Source organism: Octodon degus, unplaced genomic scaffold, assembly GCF_000260255.1.
Source record: "Octodon degus isolate 3935 unplaced genomic scaffold, OctDeg1.0 scaffold00061, whole genome shotgun sequence".
Classification (NCBI taxonomy): Eukaryota; Metazoa; Chordata; class Mammalia; order Rodentia; family Octodontidae; genus Octodon; species Octodon degus.
This window is the reverse complement of record NW_004524637.1, coordinates 11,352,996-11,372,154: the sequence shown is the minus strand read 5'-3', so window position 1 is coordinate 11,372,154 and position 19,159 is coordinate 11,352,996. Positions and strand designations below refer to the sequence as shown.

The 19,159-nt window shown below is 41.1% G+C and overlaps 1 protein-coding gene across 1 annotated transcript in view; it reads right to left on the bottom strand.

Annotated features, from left to right (window-relative positions):
• The window catches only part of Col9a1 (collagen type IX alpha 1 chain), a 78,371-nt gene that overhangs the window by 40,047 nt on the left and 19,165 nt on the right, over window positions 1-19,159 (bottom strand). The window contains exons 13-22 of the mRNA XM_023718698.1: window positions 15,496-15,549; window positions 12,295-12,348; window positions 8,189-8,242; window positions 5,781-5,834; window positions 5,634-5,687; window positions 5,493-5,546; window positions 5,007-5,060; window positions 3,721-3,765; window positions 2,238-2,291; window positions 2,101-2,154 (exon numbers count right to left, since the gene is read on the bottom strand). Of these exons, the coding sequence (XP_023574466.1) occupies window positions 2,101-2,154; window positions 2,238-2,291; window positions 3,721-3,765; window positions 5,007-5,060; window positions 5,493-5,546; window positions 5,634-5,687; window positions 5,781-5,834; window positions 8,189-8,242; window positions 12,295-12,348; window positions 15,496-15,549 (531 nt within the window). The remainder of the gene's footprint in view (window positions 1-2,100; window positions 2,155-2,237; window positions 2,292-3,720; window positions 3,766-5,006; window positions 5,061-5,492; window positions 5,547-5,633; window positions 5,688-5,780; window positions 5,835-8,188; window positions 8,243-12,294; window positions 12,349-15,495; window positions 15,550-19,159) is intronic.

Genomic DNA, 19,159 nt, shown 5'->3' with positions numbered 1-19,159 from the left:
ACAGTTCCCAGAGGATGGAAAGATTAGGGGTGGAAAAACAAATCAGGAGATAACTGTGGTTATCCCAGGAGTCAGCAACGACCTGAGCCAGGTTGGTAGAAAAGAAAGTGAACAGAGTCAAATACAAGAGATCTTGAAAAGAAGACAGGCTGACAGCCCTGCTAGGGATAGAAATGCAATGAAGAAAGAGCACCAAGGCTGTGAGCTTTGATGACAATAACCATGAAAGAATCTGAAGTCTTACACAAATCTGAAAATCAAAATCTGAAATTTAGGCCCCAAACCCTGTCGGCCATTCCTCTGATCCTTTCGATTCTCAAAAGGAACCAACTCTCCTCACCCCCCTGGTGTTCTGCCTCGCCTTGTTCACTGCTTGACACTCCTCTTGTCACCGAACTATCACAGGCCAAGCATTCTCGAGTTTGTGTCACTTTTCATGTACACTGCACAGTCCTGGCACAGCAGGTGCTCAGACAATATTCCTTCAACTGCATGCAGCTTTCTGCTTAATAAGATGAATAGTGGCTATAACGTTAAATGCTCTCCACGTTCTAACACCCCTAGATTATCCTGGACCAGACATTGAGCATCTTCACTGTGTCTGAAATCTGGCCTTAGTACCTCAACAGTTAATTTATGGAAAGTATTTTAACTTGAAGTTTATAGAGTTCAAGGAAAAGACCAGAAAGTAGAAGTCATGAACAAGTGAACAAGAACAATTAAGATTAGGAGCTGATTTTTTCAGCTTCAAAGAAATTTCAGGAAATTCGTTGATAGCCATAAGCAGTTAAAAAAAAAAAAAACTCCATTCTCACACCACAAGGCAACTAGAAACACTGACTCTTTTCAACCATGAAAGTCCTTATTCACTATGCCTAAGAAATGCTTTGAAAGGAGCAGTAATATGCGAAAATGTTTCTGTGATCTCATTTGTAGTCATCTTAATATCCACTAGACTAAAAACAAAGGCTAGAAAGAATTTTTAAAGTCAAATTTAAGTGCATACAGTTTAATTTTCTAATCAGTTTCTAAGGATTAAATTGCAACTTGTGAGTAAAGATACACTGCTCTACCTGCTATAAGATAACAAGCTTACACACTCACATTTTGAAGCTTGACAGCCTTTCAAAAGATTAAATGCAGTCACTGTGTGGCAAAGCAATTCCACACCTATTTACTCAAGAGAAATTAAAACCTATATCCACACAAAACTTCTGACAAATTTTCATAGCAGCATTATTCCTAAAGGCCAAAAAAATGGAAGCAATCCAAATGCCTCTCACTAGACAGATGGACCCATAAAATGTGGTATGCCCACACAATTATTCTACACAATTAAATATTATTCAGCAGTATAAAGGAATAAAGTATTTATATAAGCAACAGCACAGATGAATGCTAGCATACTGTGTTAAGTGAGAGAAGATCATCATTTTATAAATGTTGTGTGGTATATTACTTTACTTATATCAACTTTCTGGAAATAAAAAATCTGCAGAAACAGAAAGTGGATTTGTTACTAGGTACACCGGAAGGGTCTGGGAAGAAATACTGAATGTCTGACTGCATGTGGAGACAGCGATTCTGTCTAAAATGTTCTAATATTGATTGTGCTGAGTGTTGCACAGTTCTGGGACTATGTGTAACATCAATACAGCATACAGATTAAACAGGAGAATTACACAGTATGTGAGTTACATCTTAATAAAGTTGGGGTTTTTAATCACATTAAAACATTTTCTTCAAAAAGCATTGAGAGAAGAGGTTATTATGATAATCACCTCATCTCTGCTTCTGTTTTCTGGAAGGAAGGTGTGGTGTGAATTTAGGCAGCACTCCTATACCACTGTCTATTGGCGCTACCAAATGTCCAGATGTGGAAGGGCATCTGCACGTGCCCAGATGTGGGAGGGAACCTGCGCGTGTGCAGACATGGGAGGGAATCTGCACATGCCCGAATATGGAAAAGCAACTGCACACGCCCGGACGTGGGAGGGAATCTGCGCATGCGCAGACATGGGAGGGCATGCGCACATGCCCCTGTGAAGCGAGGCCTGCCCACAGTCCCTGCGGGAAGGCAGCGCAAGCAGGAGTACTCACAGGAAGCCCCCGGGGTCCTCGTGGTCCCACCTCTCCTGGAGGCCCCTGCTGGCCCTTTTATGAGGAAGAGAGAGAGAAAGTTAACAGCCCCTCATAACAACAGGCCATAACTGATGAAAGGTCCAGCGGGATCTTACCGGTTTGCCTGAATTTCCCAGCTGCCCGGGCTTCCCTGGGGCTCCTGTGTTGCCCTAAAAGCAAGCAACATCTTTTTAGAGTAATTCAGAATAATCGAGTTTATTTAATCCTCAGCCGACTCACCCAGCCCAGGTACTGCTCATAGCCGAACAGACCTAATCTCCTCATTTCGCATTAAGAACTTGGAAGGATGACTACATCAAAGTTTTTGTGATCCAAAATACTTTTAGTCCCAGAAGTATATTACGGTCAGATGTCAAAAAAAGGAATGTTTTTGGCTTTGTTTGAAGGAATCCCCTTCAGCCAGAGCCGTTTCCTTTCTTTGTTGTGTTTTTTTTTTTCCATAATTTTATTGAGAAACAAATAGCAATGAGCCAGTTTCAAACCAAATCGGTAGGACAGTTGCAATAATTAACACATTGCATACATTCTTCCTAGTGGTTAATTGCTGTACAAGATGCGGACATGATATCCTATTTACAAACATCATTAGAACAAATCCCTCTATTCATTAAGAGAATATAACTATATATCTATCCTAACCATTTTGAATACACAAATACAAAATGGACATTCATCTGTATCCCCTTTTTTTGTACTATTATGGACTACTGGACTCTTTTAGAATATTTTGCTGAGTTAACACACCTATAATATTTAAATAACGGAACTAAACCTAAAAAGGTTCCCTTTCTTTGTGATGTTAATTATGCCTTTCCTTCACCACCTTCTGTACACTGCCTCATGGTGCCCTGAGATCTCACACTGGCACCATTAAATTTTTCAGGATCAGGTGGGCATGCAAAGACCTGCGGTTGGGAAGCCCTGCCAGCGCATACTGCGATGCCACCTCCATGCCCAGTTCCTCAGCTTCAGCCCTCTGGGGTCACCTCTGCTTATGAGGGGGACACTAAGATGTGGAAGGCTGCACCCATGCACTCCAGTAGTGACTGCTAGCTACACCGCTCACCTTCCATCTCCTGCACTCCAAAGCAAAGCTGTCACACACACACACACACACACACACACACACACACACACACACACAGCAAAGCTGTCTTTTACCCCTTTTACGTATGTCTTTCGCCTATTGTTTTCATTGCTTGTACTTAGATTCTGTATAGATGATAAGCACCCGCTGATTTGTATGTGAACAAAATGCTTACTATCTTTTTAGTTTAAATTATCTTAATAATAATCACTGACATAAGCTCTATGGCTTAATAATATCTTCCTCCTTTAAGGAGTAAAAGACAATAAAACTTTCTCTATCTCTATGACATTTTCATGAAGAAAGTCTAATCAGCAACTTTCTACAGCTGGGAAAGAAGATTAGCATTCAAAGCTGTAAGGCTTTGACTTTTGATTTCTCCTGGGGTTCAATATAAGATAAAGGGTAGGCTGGGAATGTTAAAAATCATAAAGAAAATATATTAATAAAAGAGTAAAGGAAAATATTGATTTAAAAGTCTAATCTTTTACCTTTTCACCAGAAACACCCTTTGCACCAGGAATTCCAGGCACACCCTAAAAGAATGGAGAACTAGACTTAGTGGCTCCTCCTAGAAGACCATGAGAAGCCAAGTAGAATGTTAGTGGGAGGGAGGTACTTCTGATTCTCAAACTCCACACCACCAATTATAGAATTACCTAGAGTGGACAGCCATTCCTTTACTGTATCTGGCTTGTTGAGATGAACGCACTGTAGGCAAATCCTACCTATACAATAAGGTTATTTTTGAAGAACAAACTTACCAAAGAGACCACATTCCCATTTTCTGGTCAATAGGAGATCTTACAGGTAAGACAGTTGCCTCAGGGACCTAACAAGGTTTCCTGCACAGGGCCAGCCAGGTAGCTCAGCTGATTAAAGCACCTACTTAGGCAGATGCAGGGACTGGGGTTCAATCCCAGGCACCACAGGTGGTGCCAGTCATGCCCCCGGGGTGCAGATGTGGTGATTGAGACTGGGTATAGTGGCGTATGCCCATAATCTCAGCACTTGGGAGGCTGAAAAGAGGAGCGTCACTAAAAGTCTGATTCTGATCTGTGTAGTGAGACCCTGTAGACCCTGTACTAAATACATGAAAAGAAAAGGTTTATTGTACAGAATAATGAAATTAGAGCCCATTGAAAATGCTGGAGTTTGCAGTAGAAAAAGAGTAGCAGGCTGATGCTGGATTTCAGATGTTGCCCTGAGTCTGATTATTTAAAAAGTGTGAGAAATCACAACAGACCAGGGCCTGTCTTTGCTATCACATGGAATCCTTTCTTAACCTGAAATATTTGCCTTCAAAGAGTCAAGAATGCATGTGTTATAAGCCACATGAATTTTCAGCTACATCACAGCAGGAAAACACCATTTTGGATGCCTTAAAACAGCACATAATTCAAAAATGGAAACTTGTAGGTACATTATTCAGCAAGAATAATTCTCAACCCCCTTGTAGCACACCCCTGCTAACACAAGCCCCAAGACTGGTTAGAAGGAGGACCAACTATATAATACTAGCCCACTAACCAGGGTGAGTAAAACAATATACGGAAGAAAGAAAACTAAAAAGAAAAGACTCATCTAAAACAGAGGTATGAGAAATTACTAGTTACTTAGAGAAAAAGCACCAAAATGTAAAAGTGTAAAAACATAAAAGTGATACATCATAGCTCCCCTAGAACCTATCAACCTTTGTAACACGTCTCTGCCCTCCAATGCATATCTCTAAGTCATGTGTATAAGCCAAGGAACGTTTAGAGAATCTAATACTTACTGGCAAACCTTGTAATCCTGCATCCCCAGGAGGCCCAGGTTTCCCTGGCTCACCCTGAAAATAAAAAAAAAAAAATAGCATGTCCTTGAACCTGTATGAAATACTGTATTTCTTTTAATAAGGAGGAAAACACAGCCCTTCTGTGGGAGAGGATCCTTCCCAAAAGCTGACCTTAGGTGCACTTTTAAAATGCGACTGAATGTGGAACAGGGATGCAGTGGGACAGATGACATGAATTCAATCAAAACACACACTGTCCTCAGCCCACTTTTGTCAAGGGGCCAATTTGAGCTTCTAAATCCGAGCACACAAGTCTGCTCTTCTAAAAAGAATTTTGTATTTGACACTTGATTAAAAATTTAAAAGAAAAAGAAAGCCAAAGCCGGCTAAGTAAGTCTCTGCTGGTCACGTTGTCATGGAAATGCTGGGCTCATTTGGCTGGGGCAGAGGCAGCCCCCGCACTCGTGGCCTAAGCCACACAGCTACCTTTGTTCCCGGCATTCCAGGTATCCCGTCGCGGCCGTCCACTCCTGGCAAACCCTAGACACACACAAAGAAATGCTCTGTTTCTTAGAAATAGCCACATTCTTTGAAAACTGGGCTTTGTACAAATAGCTCAGCACCCACCGTGTCTCCTTTGGGCCCGGGGACTCCAGGAATCCCTCTGGAACCTTGGGGACCCTACGGTGCAGAAGGAAAGCAATATGTCACACAAGTAAGCAAAATCAGTGAGAAGCAGGAAGCTCTGTGTGATTAAGGGGACCTCAAACTCACCCTGTCTCCCTTGGGACCTGCTTCTCCTGGAGATCCTCGCTGTCCTTGATCACCCTGTGGAACATAAAATGTTAATCTGAGCAAAAACTACTTATTGGTAGACTTTTTTAAAATTAGAATGTATCATCCACATTACTTAACTACTGATTTTTTATTATTATTATTATTATTATTTAGTACATGGTCTCCAGGGTCTCACTACTGATCAGACTCATAGTGATCCGCCTGTTTTCAGCCTCCCAAGCGCTGGGGTTACAGGTGCGCGCCCCGCCATCTCAGCACATCCCAGGGGCGGGGCCAGCAGTGCTTGTGGTGCCAAACTATTGCTCTTTTATCACAATGGCTTTAATCTATCTTGGATGATTAACGAAAGAAATGTTTTCATGAGGGGTTGAAGAGAGAATAGCAAAATGAGGGGGGAAAAGAAAAGTTACCATCATATACAGGTACAGTTCCCTATGATGAATGTGATCACTATGTATACCTAAAATGTACCAATAAAAAAGAAGAGTTTTCATAAAAATTATGTGTCCTTAATATGTATGTATGTATGTATGTATGTGTATATATATATTTGTATGTTTAAATATATACATACACACATGAGATAGCTAAGATAGTTGTACCAATGATTTCTATTGGTTTATTGAAAGGAACAGTTAATTCTTAATCTTTTGACCAACTTCATATGCTTTTACCTGATTATCTAAACGACTGCTTTGAAGACAACAATACGCAATATAACAACACTTGATGAATTCCTCTTGTCTCGTTTTTTTAAAATTTTGTATTGTTTCTAATGTTTTTAATTATTTTTTAGTCTCCTTAAAATAAAAAAGGACAAAACATGATCTTGATACGAGAAAAATTGCAACTCGCATATCCTTTGTTATTTTAAATGCACTGTACTACGTGGACCTGCGCTTAAAGTCAGTGCAGTCACACACTGCAGGTGACAATGTCAGGAGCTTCACCACTGTTATGGTTTATACCTAGATGGCCCCTAAGGCTCAAGGGTCACAGACCAATCCTTTGGAAGGTGAATGGACGTAGGAAGATACAGGCTGGCTTGCTGATGGGGGGGCCTGGTTGGGAGAGGTGGGTCACTGTGGCAAGACCCCCAAGATTCTGTCCCCACGCCAGCTAATGGCTTGACTCTCTGCTCATAGAGCACCATGACCTAAACAACTCGCCCTCCACTATGCCCTCTGCCAGGCTGTTCACCTGGGCACCAGCCAACCATGGATTATAACTGCGAACCAAAATAAATCCCTTTAAGATGTGTGTGTTGGATTCCATGTCTTAGAAGAAGGAATAAAGAAAATGATTAAGACAATTGACATTGACGATGTAATTGACTAGCTAGATAACTAGATAGTCTCATTGGCATGATGGTGGGTTGAGGGTTGGTTTGTTGCAGATCTTTTTCCCATATTATTTAATTCCTCATTTAGTAACAATGATTTCTGTCAAAATTAGCCAATTAATATTGATATGGTATAAGTGGAAACAGGTGAGAGGATGTAGCTTCCTGAAATACAACTTTTTTGAAAAATAGCTTAGTCCTTCCAAAACCTTGAATGCCTCTCTATCGCTACTAGAAAACATGAAGTTATTCAGAACAGCATCAAACATTGCCCACAATGTGGCTCTACCTTATCTAGTCAAGTTCGTCTTCTTAACACAAGCTTTCCATGCAGACTATGCCAGCCTCTCCATGGGCTCCCTCAGCCCGTGGCCACCAGCAGTGCCCTGCTGTACGTGGCCACCTTTCCTTCCAGGATGGCTTTCTACACCAACCTTCCACTGAGGTTCTCTTGCACAGGTTCCCTCTGCCCCATGTTCTGGCGCTGATTTGTTTTTAGCTCAGCTTGAGTTCCATTCTGTCTCTTGCACTCTAACACAGGGCCTTGATAGGTAGAAATTCTATCTTATTCTTTTTTTTTTCTCCTTACCTCCAAAAAAAAAAGCTTAGGTGGCCTACAGTGATACACACACGTAAGGTAATTAAACACCAAACAATGAGATCTGGATCCATAGGAGAGGAAAGGATTGGAACTCCCCAGGAACTAGCATGAGGTTCTTACTGTGGTTCTAAGCTTCTTGACAATCAAAGTGAAAGGAAACAAAGAAACAAAAAAACTTAATAGTATGAGCTTATCTGATTAAAAATCATTCATATCAGAGAAACTTTTCTCTGTGACCAAGAAAGAGATAATGGGCCTTCTTATAACTTTTAAAGCAAACACAAAACTCCTGCCCATTTTCCCATGCTTATTATTCATATGTATAAGCTACTTGAACATACCGATATATACGTAGCCAAAGTAAGTATTATTGCTAAAATATATATATATATATGTGGGTGTGTATGTGTCACTGAGTTTTATAAAAGGAAAAACACTTACAGGTGCACCCGGAAGACCTTGGGGTCCTGGTTCTCCATCTAAGCCCCGACCACCCTGAAAAAAAAAAAAAAGCCAAAGAAACTTGATATCAGTCATTTATGTTCAACGATACAGTTCTATTTTTAAAGAAATGCACTGGCCTGACAAAAAGGTCTTGTGTTTGTAACAGGCACCGTATTGGTCAGAACAGACTCCCATCAGACACTTCGGCACCATCTTTGATACCTCTCTGAAGAGTTTGCATTAACACTGTACCCATTTGCTAATGATCACAGATACTAAAAACACTGGTACTTGTCCACAGAACGTTACAAATCCACTGAAGGGTGTTTGGTGGTCACCCCCCTAGGTTCCCTGTGTCTGTGGGACTCATTAACAAGGAAGACCACAGGGCCACCCCACAAAAACAGCAGACACGTAAATGTCACCATGGTGAAGGGACTTCCAGGATACAGGGTCCCCCTCCAGGATCTAGGGCAGAAAGTTCATCCGCATGATTCAGAAGAAAGAACTGCTGAAGGCCTGAGCGTGCTGAGCATTGTGAGCAGGATCCAGGCCCATTTAGCCTCTGATGGGTTCAGGTCAGGTACAGTTACCTTTTTCCTTGATGACAGACCTACCAAGCGATGGCATAAAAACAAATCCAGAGCTTTGTAAGCCTAATTATCTGGAAACAGTCACTGGCTTGCCTACATAGTATACATATCACTTCCTTAGTTTCATTATAGGACTCAAAATGCGATCTGTAAAATTAAGTACAGGGGCCAGCAGTATAGCTCAGTGGTCTAAAGCGCCTGCTTAGGCAAGCCCAGGCAAGGACCATAGTTCGATCCCCAGTACCACATGGCACACCAGCCCCGCCCCCAGGGTGAGCTAAGCTGGCCAACAAAAAATAATAATAAAATAAAATGTTTTGGTGCTCGTCATATATGCTCCTTGATAGATATACAACTCCCACATTTAAATTTTGTTCTTATCTACAAAGAAAATAACAAACCAAGTCACAGACAACAACAAGCCTAACGAGCCAGGTGGAGCAGCATAGAAGACAAACAGATTCCGAGCAGTTAAAGAGCGTTGTTGAGATGGCAGGGCAAGAAGCCCAGGTGCACAGCATTTGTAGGAACCATTAGAAATCAGAAAACCCTTGATAGATGGATCAGATATAGGTAAAATCGAAGAAAAAAAAACAAAACAGAAGCAGAAAGAAATTCTTTGATCCCTAAAAACTAGAGCAAAGCCATTCTGCATTCAGTATGGAAGAAAGAATTTAGAAGACCCAGGAAAAGCATGAACTCTTCATTCGCCCTGCATCCTAAAGCAGAACCCAGGCTCTTCTTTATACAAATGACTTTGACTAATTCCTTCTGTCTCTGTCTGTCTCTGTCTCTATCTCTGCCTCTGTCCATCTCTGTCTGTCTCTGCTTCTCTCTGTCTCTGTCTGTCTGTCTGTCTGTCTGTCTGTCTGTCTGTCTGTCTCTGTCTCTATCTCTGTCTCTGTCTCTGTTTCTCTCTGCCTCTGTCTGTCTCTGTCTCTGTCTCTCTCTGTTTCTCTTTCTCTCTGTCTCTCTGTCTCTCTCTCTCTGTCTCTGTCTCTCTGTCTCTCTCTGTTTCTCTTTCTCTCTCTCTGTCTCTCTGGTTCTCTCTCTGTCTCTGTCTCTCTGGCTCGCTCTCTCTGTCTCTGTCTCTCTGTCTCTCTGTCTCTCTCTGTCTCTCTCTGTCTCTCTCTGTCTCTCTCTGTCTCTCTCTCTCTCTCTCCCCCCCCTCATTCAGCACCAGCTCAGACCCAAACTGCTGTTACTAGGTAACCACTCCATGGCTGAATTCACAAGAAGAGCTTTTTTTTAAAAAAAAAAAAAAAAAAAAAAAAAAAAAGCAATTTGACAGAAATCAAGGGAAATGAGAAATTTTGAAAAATACCGAATAAAAAATACCTCAAATAAAGAGCATATCAAGAACAGTAATTGGTTTCAGAATGCGGGGCCACATAGTTTAGGGGATGATTTCAATCCAGAGGAAGGGAAGGCCTTGCCATTATCAAAATAAATGGGTTTTAAGATCTAATGAAAGAGGAGCTGCAGAATGTTACTTCAGGTAGTCCAAATATAACAAAGTGCAAGACTAATATGTTGTTTTAAATGCAATGTTTTTAGGAAATAAATATTCAAGAGAAGATAGAAGAAGGAGGCAGGCAAAAAGAAATCGGCTAGAAGAGACAGAGAGACTGGAAAAAAAAAAGTGAAATTTAAATAAAAAATGGTAAATGAGCCAGGCTTTCAGTTCACACAGCTGTGCATCTCAATAATTTAAAAAAGGTTGAGTTTCACGTGTGAAGCATTAACAATGTGTGGCTTGTAGGCATTTGTTAATAAAAGGCTCTGCGATGCTGTATGGCACCAACACATTTGTCTTCCTAACCTTGACAAGGCAGAGGCAGGCCGGAAGCGGGGGGCAACAATGATTTTTAATTTTCCAGGTGGCTTTCCCACCGTGTACTTCCTGAGATGTGGTGACTGTTGTCTGACAGAGAAGCTAGATACACCACACACACACACACACACACACACACACACACACACAGAGTCAAGGAACACATTCCTGAGGGCCTTGTCAGCATATGAGTCTCATTTTTTCCTGCAGTGTTCACTCAGCTAGCCTAACCATCAGTAGCACTCCACAGCTGGGCCAGGCATCCTCTGGATACCACCTACGTGGGGTCCTCCATAGTCCCTCTTTCATCTACAAGCTCTCCTGGACCTGCCTTCGGATTCACTTCTATCTCCCTCATTGGCCTTATGGTTAGCCTTTGGCTTAATCCTCTCGGAGTAAGTGACAAGCCCCCTATGCAGGCTTTCTACCTCTGCAGAGCTTCCTAGAAGCTTGTAAAATCCCTTCCAAAGGAAGTGCTAGGCAAACCTGCCTTCTGCAACTCGCCGTGTGTATTAACACCTTTTTTAATGTATTTGGTACAGAGTCTCACCATGCAGCTCGGACTCGCAGAGATCCTCCTGTTTTCAGCCTCCCCAGCACTGGAATTACAGGTGTGCACCACCACACCCAGATTTGGTTTCAGGCTTAGTGTGCCCCTGGTCCCTGTGCTTGCCAAAGAAGGCGCTTAATCTGCTGAGCTATCTTGCCAGCCCTAAACACATTTTAAAGAGGACCTGCTGGCTCGTGAGCAGGACTTCAGGGCATCCTGGGACGTGTCCTACCTTCTTCTCTCCTTTCTTGCTGCCTCTGTCTCTGCCTCTCTTGGTCAGAAGTAAGAGAGGTAGCCAGTTTCTCTGTGAGAATTTTTTTTTTTTTTGTATTTTAGGGAAGGGTCTACAGGGTGTTCAGGGTCTCACTACTAGATCCAACTCATAGTGATACTCCTGTTTACAGCCTCACAAGAGCTGGGATTACAGGTGTGTGCTACCATGCCCAGTCTCAATTGTCATCGCAGTGTGCCCTGGGGTCAGGCCCGGGGAATGAACCCCTGGCCCCTGCGCCTGCTTGCAGGCGCTTTAATCCACGGAGCTATTTGCCCAGCACTCCGTGAGAACTTCTGAGGATGCTCAACAAATATGACAAACGGTCCGCTTACTCTAATTTCCCAAGACAGCAGACACACAGAATACAGTGCTCTACACCCAAGTATTCGACCCACCATGGATGCAAATATTTGCAGAATAATTGCTTCTACACTGAGCATGTAAAGACATCTTTCCTTGTAATTATCCCCTAACTAATGCAGGATAGCAACTATTTACAGAGCGTGGGCTTGTAGTCGTCATTGGAAATAACCTAAAGAGGATTTAACAGCTCACAGGCTGTGCGCAAATATTAGTCCACATTCCATAAGGGCCTTGAGCATGTGCACAGCTTGGTACTCCAGGCGAGGCTGGATCCTGTAACCAACTCCATGAACACCAAGAGGTGACGGATGATAAACATCACACGTGCTGCTCATTCATGTCAACAGCGCGTACAACAGAAATGTGAGACCCTAACTATGCGCATCTGAAGAGCATCAAGTGACGTTGCTTAAGAAGTGACTTTTAAATGGCCATATTTTTAAATAGTTAATGCATTTTGATATTATACTATTATCATCACCATCTTACCTTTTCTCCTTTGTCCCCAACTATGCCAGTAATGCCTCTCAAGCCTTGAGCTCCCTGGAAAGACAGAAAGGAAAAGTTAATTATTTCAGTTAAAGCAAACATTGCTCAAAGTCTTATCTCCAAAGCTGATCCAGAAGAAAGAGGTTATCATAACCAGAAGCAACAAGCAGCCCGAAAACAGACACATTTTTCTTTTGTAGAAGGAAAATTCCAAGAAGAACCCTGATGATAAAACTCTGTACTAAAAGTCTGGAGACTTATACAAATATTTAATAGTTGAGTTGGCACAACTCTTTGATGATCAGAAAATAAACATCATGGGCATACAAGCAACTCTGATCATGGGTTTAACTTCTCTTCTAATTCATGTACAGAACTTTCACTGCCATTCCTGCATAGTTGTGACTTAGTTATGTGGAACAAGATTTTAAAGCCTGAATAATTTTTCCCACCAATATCCACCACCCAAAGCAGTGGATTTTAGGAAATCCACAGAAGCCTGTGATTTAGAAATGGAGTTGGAGTCTTTATCAAACCCATATCGTCACTCTCGCGTGGGGTTTCACTTTGATAGTAAAACACATTCTGAGTTCTGCACTGGGGTAGGAGTAACCCATCTTACCTCGTCTCAGACACAGGAGGGAACCGCCCCAAAAGTGGGGGCACTGTTACTATTTATAGAGTCCCCGCCACTCCTGAAATGGGCCCATTCAATATTCTTGGTCTACATGGGAAGACTCCAGGAAGAGACCTTGTTTGGTAAGGGTGAGTGCAGGAGTCCCCTTGGAGCCCCTGGGACCACATACCTCATAGCAAAGAAGCTGCTTGGGGACATGGTGGAACTCTCCACCCTGGTTTAAGGTAAATTAGCTCTAAGCCAGCCATTTGCCTCGTGTTTCCACTGGGAGAAGAAGAGGCACATCCATAGCCAGCGCTCCATGGAGGCCAGCCACAGACTCTGCATATTTCAGTCAGGGATTGTCTCAGTTACGTTTCACTCATTGCCGGGACAAAATAACCAAAACCCAACATTAAGGCAGAAATAGTTTATTTAGCTCATAGTTTGGGGAGGTTCAGTCTATACTTGGCTGGCTCCCAGGCAGAGTGGCGCATGGCAGAGGGCAGCAGCTCATGGTGGCAGAAAACAGTGAAGAGCAAGGGGAAGGGTAGCAGCGGCTTCTAGCCAGCCTCTCCCCGCTCCTTATATTATCAACAAACTGCCCTGGGGCTGCAGCTGTAGAACTCACACAGTGTCCAGACACTCCTCTTGCATAGGATGAAGATGTTTACAAAGTGAAATCCTGGCTCCCTGCTGAGTCACTAATTAAACTTCTAAACTTCTCGAGTTGACACAACGTATAGACCATTACAGGGATGGACTGAAATTCCAGTGTGAAGGCTGACCAGCTTAGGGCAGCCACTTAGGATTTCTGCAGAAATGTGGCCACATTATGTTAAAGTGCTCTTTTTTTTTTTTTTTTTTGCCAGCTCAGCCTGGCCTGGGGGCAGGGCTGGTATGGTATGTGGTGCCAGGGACAGAATCGCGGTACCTAAGCTTGCCTAAGCAGGCACTTTAGTCCGCTGAGCTATCTCGCTGGCCCCAAGTGCTCTTTCTTGTAGGGATCATGTACCAACTCTGAAGGTGTTGCTACACGAAGAACTCAAAAAGTACTTGAGTCAATAGCAGTGACGAGAGATTCTACACGTAGTCTCTGGAAATGACCCCTTTGAGGAATGCAGTTTTATACAAATATGCCAAGAGATACGTTTTTAAAATCTATACATTAATAATATATGTGCATATATATATTTTATATATACATGCACATATATTCATAGAATTAACATCTGATTCCCATGGAAACCTTGTGACAGCCCTGCCCCCAATCACCAAAAGGACAAGAAACACTGCATGCCCCACTCAGCATTGATACTTGATCTCCGAAAACTTTTGAATCCCTACTGAACTTTCATCACACCAAGAACAAAGCCAGGCATGGTGGGGCACAGCAGCAGCCCCAGCACTCTGGAAGGATGAAGTAGGAGGATCTGAAGTCAGAATCTCACCTGGTAGGCTAATTTAGCAAATTAGCAAGACCTGTCTAAATGTAAATAAATGAAAGTGGCTGGGGATGTAGCTCGGTGCAAAGGTCCTGGGGCCAATGCCCAGGACAAAGGAAGATAAAAACAAAAACTGATCTACACTGTTCACCACTATTGCTTCCTTCTCCTTGCCCCAGGAAACAGGCCCGGCCCCTTCTGCTCTCTCATCAGAGGTTCAGGCTATTCCAGTGTCCAGAACAAACATTGCACTCCTCCCGGGAGCGCCTGGAATTGGAGCGCCTGGAATTTCCACGTGGCCTAAAAGCAGAGCCTGGTTCTCGCAGATTCCATGATGTGTTTCCTTGAGCTCGATTGCCTCTAAATTCTAGGTAAACACTGATGCGTGCGCAGTTCCCTAGTCTCTTTGGCAGAGGGTGGTCCTGTGGACCAGACAAAGGTGCCTGGGCCCCCTCCCTCTCTCCCATGATACCTGAGCCCGTCTGTTCCGTGAGGAGCAGCCACGCTAGCTGCAGCATTCAATGACAGTTCTGCATCCACTATTTCCATATTTGTCATCCATTTTGACAAGGAAACAGCATGCCAACTGCATATTGCTGTAATCCAAAAATAACTTAACTTTTGACTTTGCAAACATTTTAAATTGAAGTACGCTGAAGCCGAGGTACCTTAGAAATTATTGCATTAAGTCTTCCTAAGCACAAGCAACCAACATTTTATGAAAGGACAGGATTCTAAACAAATAGGAATGTTCTAATTATGAGGATTACATGCAACAACAGCTACATTACCCCAATGGATTTCACACCTACTGCCTATTCCAGGCGTACAACATTTTCCCATGATGTCATGTGATAGCCCCTTAGAACGTAACAGAGATGTTAGTATCTTGGGCTCAGTGTCCATCTTCAGACTGCCTAGGCCTGCAGTCTACTAAATGAATATGTGTAATTGTATTTACAATTTTTAGTTAAAATATGTGCTTTCAAATAGGTGGTTGTCTCTCATTGTGGATTGGTGGGAAAATGGAAAATACCGTGTTGATATAATGCTATTAATCTATGTGGTAAATCAAAAATGTTCCATGAGTCATTTGCAAAAATATTTATATAAAAATGTGATACTTTTAAAAATACTTACCGGAGGTCCTTGAGCTCCAGCGTCTCCTGGTTCTCCCTGGTCACCTTCTTCACCCTGACAAACAACATAGCACAAGAAACATTTGGGACTATCAAGAAGACTGTGCTGATACTATGCAAGTTTAGCTTGTATCATATTTTGCCATATGCAATTTTTGATGGAGTTAAATTTGTCTTTTCTTTCATGAGAAATATATTTGGTGGCACTCATAGAAACACCTTTTCCACTCCAATGTATATAAATATCCAGCTATATTTTTATTTGAATAATTCTATAGTTTAATTTTTTTTTTGGTTAGTTTCAAGAATGGAACTAACAACCTTGCGCTTGCCAGATAGGTACTTTGCCGTGGTGCTATATCTTTAGACCTATAGTTTAATTTCTTCTACTAAAACCTTTATTAGTAATGTATTTTTGTGGAAATTATAAAGTAGACATGTATCTTTTTTCCAGGGAATTTGCCACTTACTGAATAATTGACACTGTCCACCCAGATCGGAAAATTCATCTTTCGCATACCACTAAACCGCAAAGCACACTGGGCCCTAGTTTCCCAGTATCCTCTAGTGAGCTGTTGGATGATGTCAAAGCCATGGCATTTCAATTTGGAAATTTTATGATAAATTTCCATCTCAGGTACGTAGACATGCCTTACCTTTATTTTTCATTTACAGCTACTCTTACCTTCCGATTCCCCTAAACATTTACTTTCAGAAGAACTTTAGAATAACTGTGCAGATTGTCACAAAAATATGACTTATTTTATATTCAGACTATATTCTGGCTTTCTATCTTAGAAGTCACTGTATCTCTCAGTCAAATCTTTTCCTTTTACTTTCATGAGTAATTTTCTTCTTTTCTTCATATTAAGTTTGAATATTTCCTAAGATTATTCTCAGGCATTTTGACTTCTTGGTTGTTATTTCCAGTGGAATCATCTTCCATCATATTTTCTGGCATGCTAACCTTTTGCTTTTATAATGTCTAAAATACATTACAATGATAGGCGATTCCAAGTGGAAGACTGACTCCTCTGTCTTAAGGAAAGATTAATTCATAGATTGAAAAAAGTTGCTTTCTCTCAATAATACTTTACATTTTTATAATAGATGCGCTGCCTCAGATAGCTTACAAAGTTGGTCATGAGAAAGTCATTTATAACATTAATGATGTACACAATATTGTACTAAAATCCATTTCTATTTCCTATTTCAACTGATTTCCTTACTCCATTGTCTATAACTTAAATTCAGAGCATATATATATATATATATATATATATACACACACACACACACACACACACACACACACACACACACACAGAATGTAACAGCAGTGTTAATGTAAAACATTTAGGCATATAAGGCTAGGTTATGACTAAATCATTCGTACTTGATTTTTAAATGAGTTACGGGAGTGTTACATATTGGCTTTAGTCTCTTAATTATGTTGAGATTCTATTTCACCAGAACCTATGATTGACAGTGGGAGAGGAAGCTCCAGTTAAAAGCCCAGTGAATTAGCTAGTTCATGCATAATAACCAAGTGTTGCCCATCACTTGGCTTTTTTCCTACAAACTATAAAATTAGCTGTAAAAAACAGGTACATTATCACAATTTTTCCTTAACATGGTAGAGTGTATTTTCCATAGATCCTCCATGAAATATAGAGTAATATATCTGAGATAAACATTTCACTTACAGATAAAAAGTACATCCTAATAAATAACCACATTTAAAAGGACAAATTTAGAAGTAGTGATTTACTATCTCTTTTGCTGGAAGAGTTTTGAGCGAATGCTGATCTGCAATGAGTTACTGAAATTTCTCATTCCTGTATTTGTAAGCAATCTGAAAAATCTCTATTAAATAATTTGCATAATATATTCAAGGCAAATTTGTGAATCTAAAAGCAAATTTAAGACCTCCCCACTCATCCACAGGGTCCTATTTTCAATTTTGGTTCAGCCCACTTGCTTGCCTTTTAGGGTTCAAGAGCAACTGTCACCCTATCTTACATCAGTTTTCAAAGGCATCACTTAAAGTTTTGGGTGACACAAAAATGTGAAATAAACTAATGGAATTTCCAAGCACATATAAAGAAAATCTCAGCCAGTTACCTAACACCAAAAAGTAAGTGGCAAGGTTCCTACAGAAAGCCAAATCAAACTTGAGAGCCTAGACAACAACTAAGTTGTGTAGGTACCAAAAATAATAATTTGAGAGCTGGCAAGATAGCCCACTGAGGGGTCGGGAAGATGGCTCAGTGGAATAAGTGCTTCCTTGGCAAGCAAGAGCCTGAGTTCAATCCCTGGTTCCGTTAAAAAAAAAAAAAAAAAGATAGCCCACTGAGCTACAGCAAGCACAGGGACTGGGGTTCAATCCCTGTCACCACCTGCCCCACCGGCAGCCCCACCCCCAGGGGTGCTAAACTGGCCACCGAGACTGGATGTGATGGTGTATGCCTGTAATCTCAGTGCTGGAGCAGGCTGAGAACAGGAGGATCACTATGAGTCCAAGCTGCATAGTGAGACCTTGAACCAAATACATTAAAAAAAAAAAAAAAACCTAAAAACATGCAAATATCTATCCTCTCTGCTTTACTATTCATATTATGTCATGCATATCATTTGATGTGTAATGCAATATTCCTGCATGCCTATTTTCATGGTGAGCTAACTTTTTAATATGTGACTGTCATACTTAATTTACCCTGTATTGGACATCTTTTCACTTTTTTGCCCCAGAACTTAGAAGAAAACTGGCATATACTAGATACTTAATGCATATCTGTTGAATGTTTTCTTTTTTATTCGTTGTTGTTTAGTTTTTTTAGTTTAGACTGGTTTGCTTTGGTTGGTGCTGGGAATGGATCTCAGGGTCATCACCCTGAGCTACATCCCTAGCCCTTTTCAAAAATGTTTTTTTGCAAATAACCACTAGGAAGAGAGTATGCAATGTGTTAATTATTGAAATTGTCCTACCACTTTGATTTGAAACTGTCTCATTGCTATTTGTTTCTCAATAAAATAATGGAAAAAAAAGAACAGACTTCTATGTCTATACCAAAAATAAATAAATGAATAAAATTTAAACAAATGTTATTTTGTGAAAAGTTCTCAATAAATTGCTTGAGCTGCCTCAAATTTGCAATCCTCCCCTCCATCTCAGCCTCCTGCAGTTCTAGGAGCAGAAGGCTGCACCAGGACACCCGGAAGAATTCTCAAAATTTAGATTCAGTAGAAGAATAAACATGCAGAGAAAGCCCCAAAGTACTCATTTGACAATTTTTTGTTTGTTTGTTTTGTTTTTACTCCAGTTTGACATTAAGGACTCATCAATTACACTCCACATTCATGGAGCCTAAGTTAAAAAAAAAAAAAAAAAAAAAAAAAAAAAAACTTTTAAAACAAATGCCTGGGCCATAATAGGGTACAGAAAATTGGCCTATTTATCCTGATTATGTGAGGTTAATCAGAAGATTGATTTTTAGCTCGGAAGTCCAAGGACATCGATGCCTGAGGACATGAACAGGGAAGGCTTAATATTTTGTTATTACCAGCTAAGATAGAAAAGAACAGTAACCATCAAGTGTATAGGACTTGCATGAATAAGAATGGGTTGGGGCCGGCCACATAGCTCAGTGGAATAAAGCACCTGC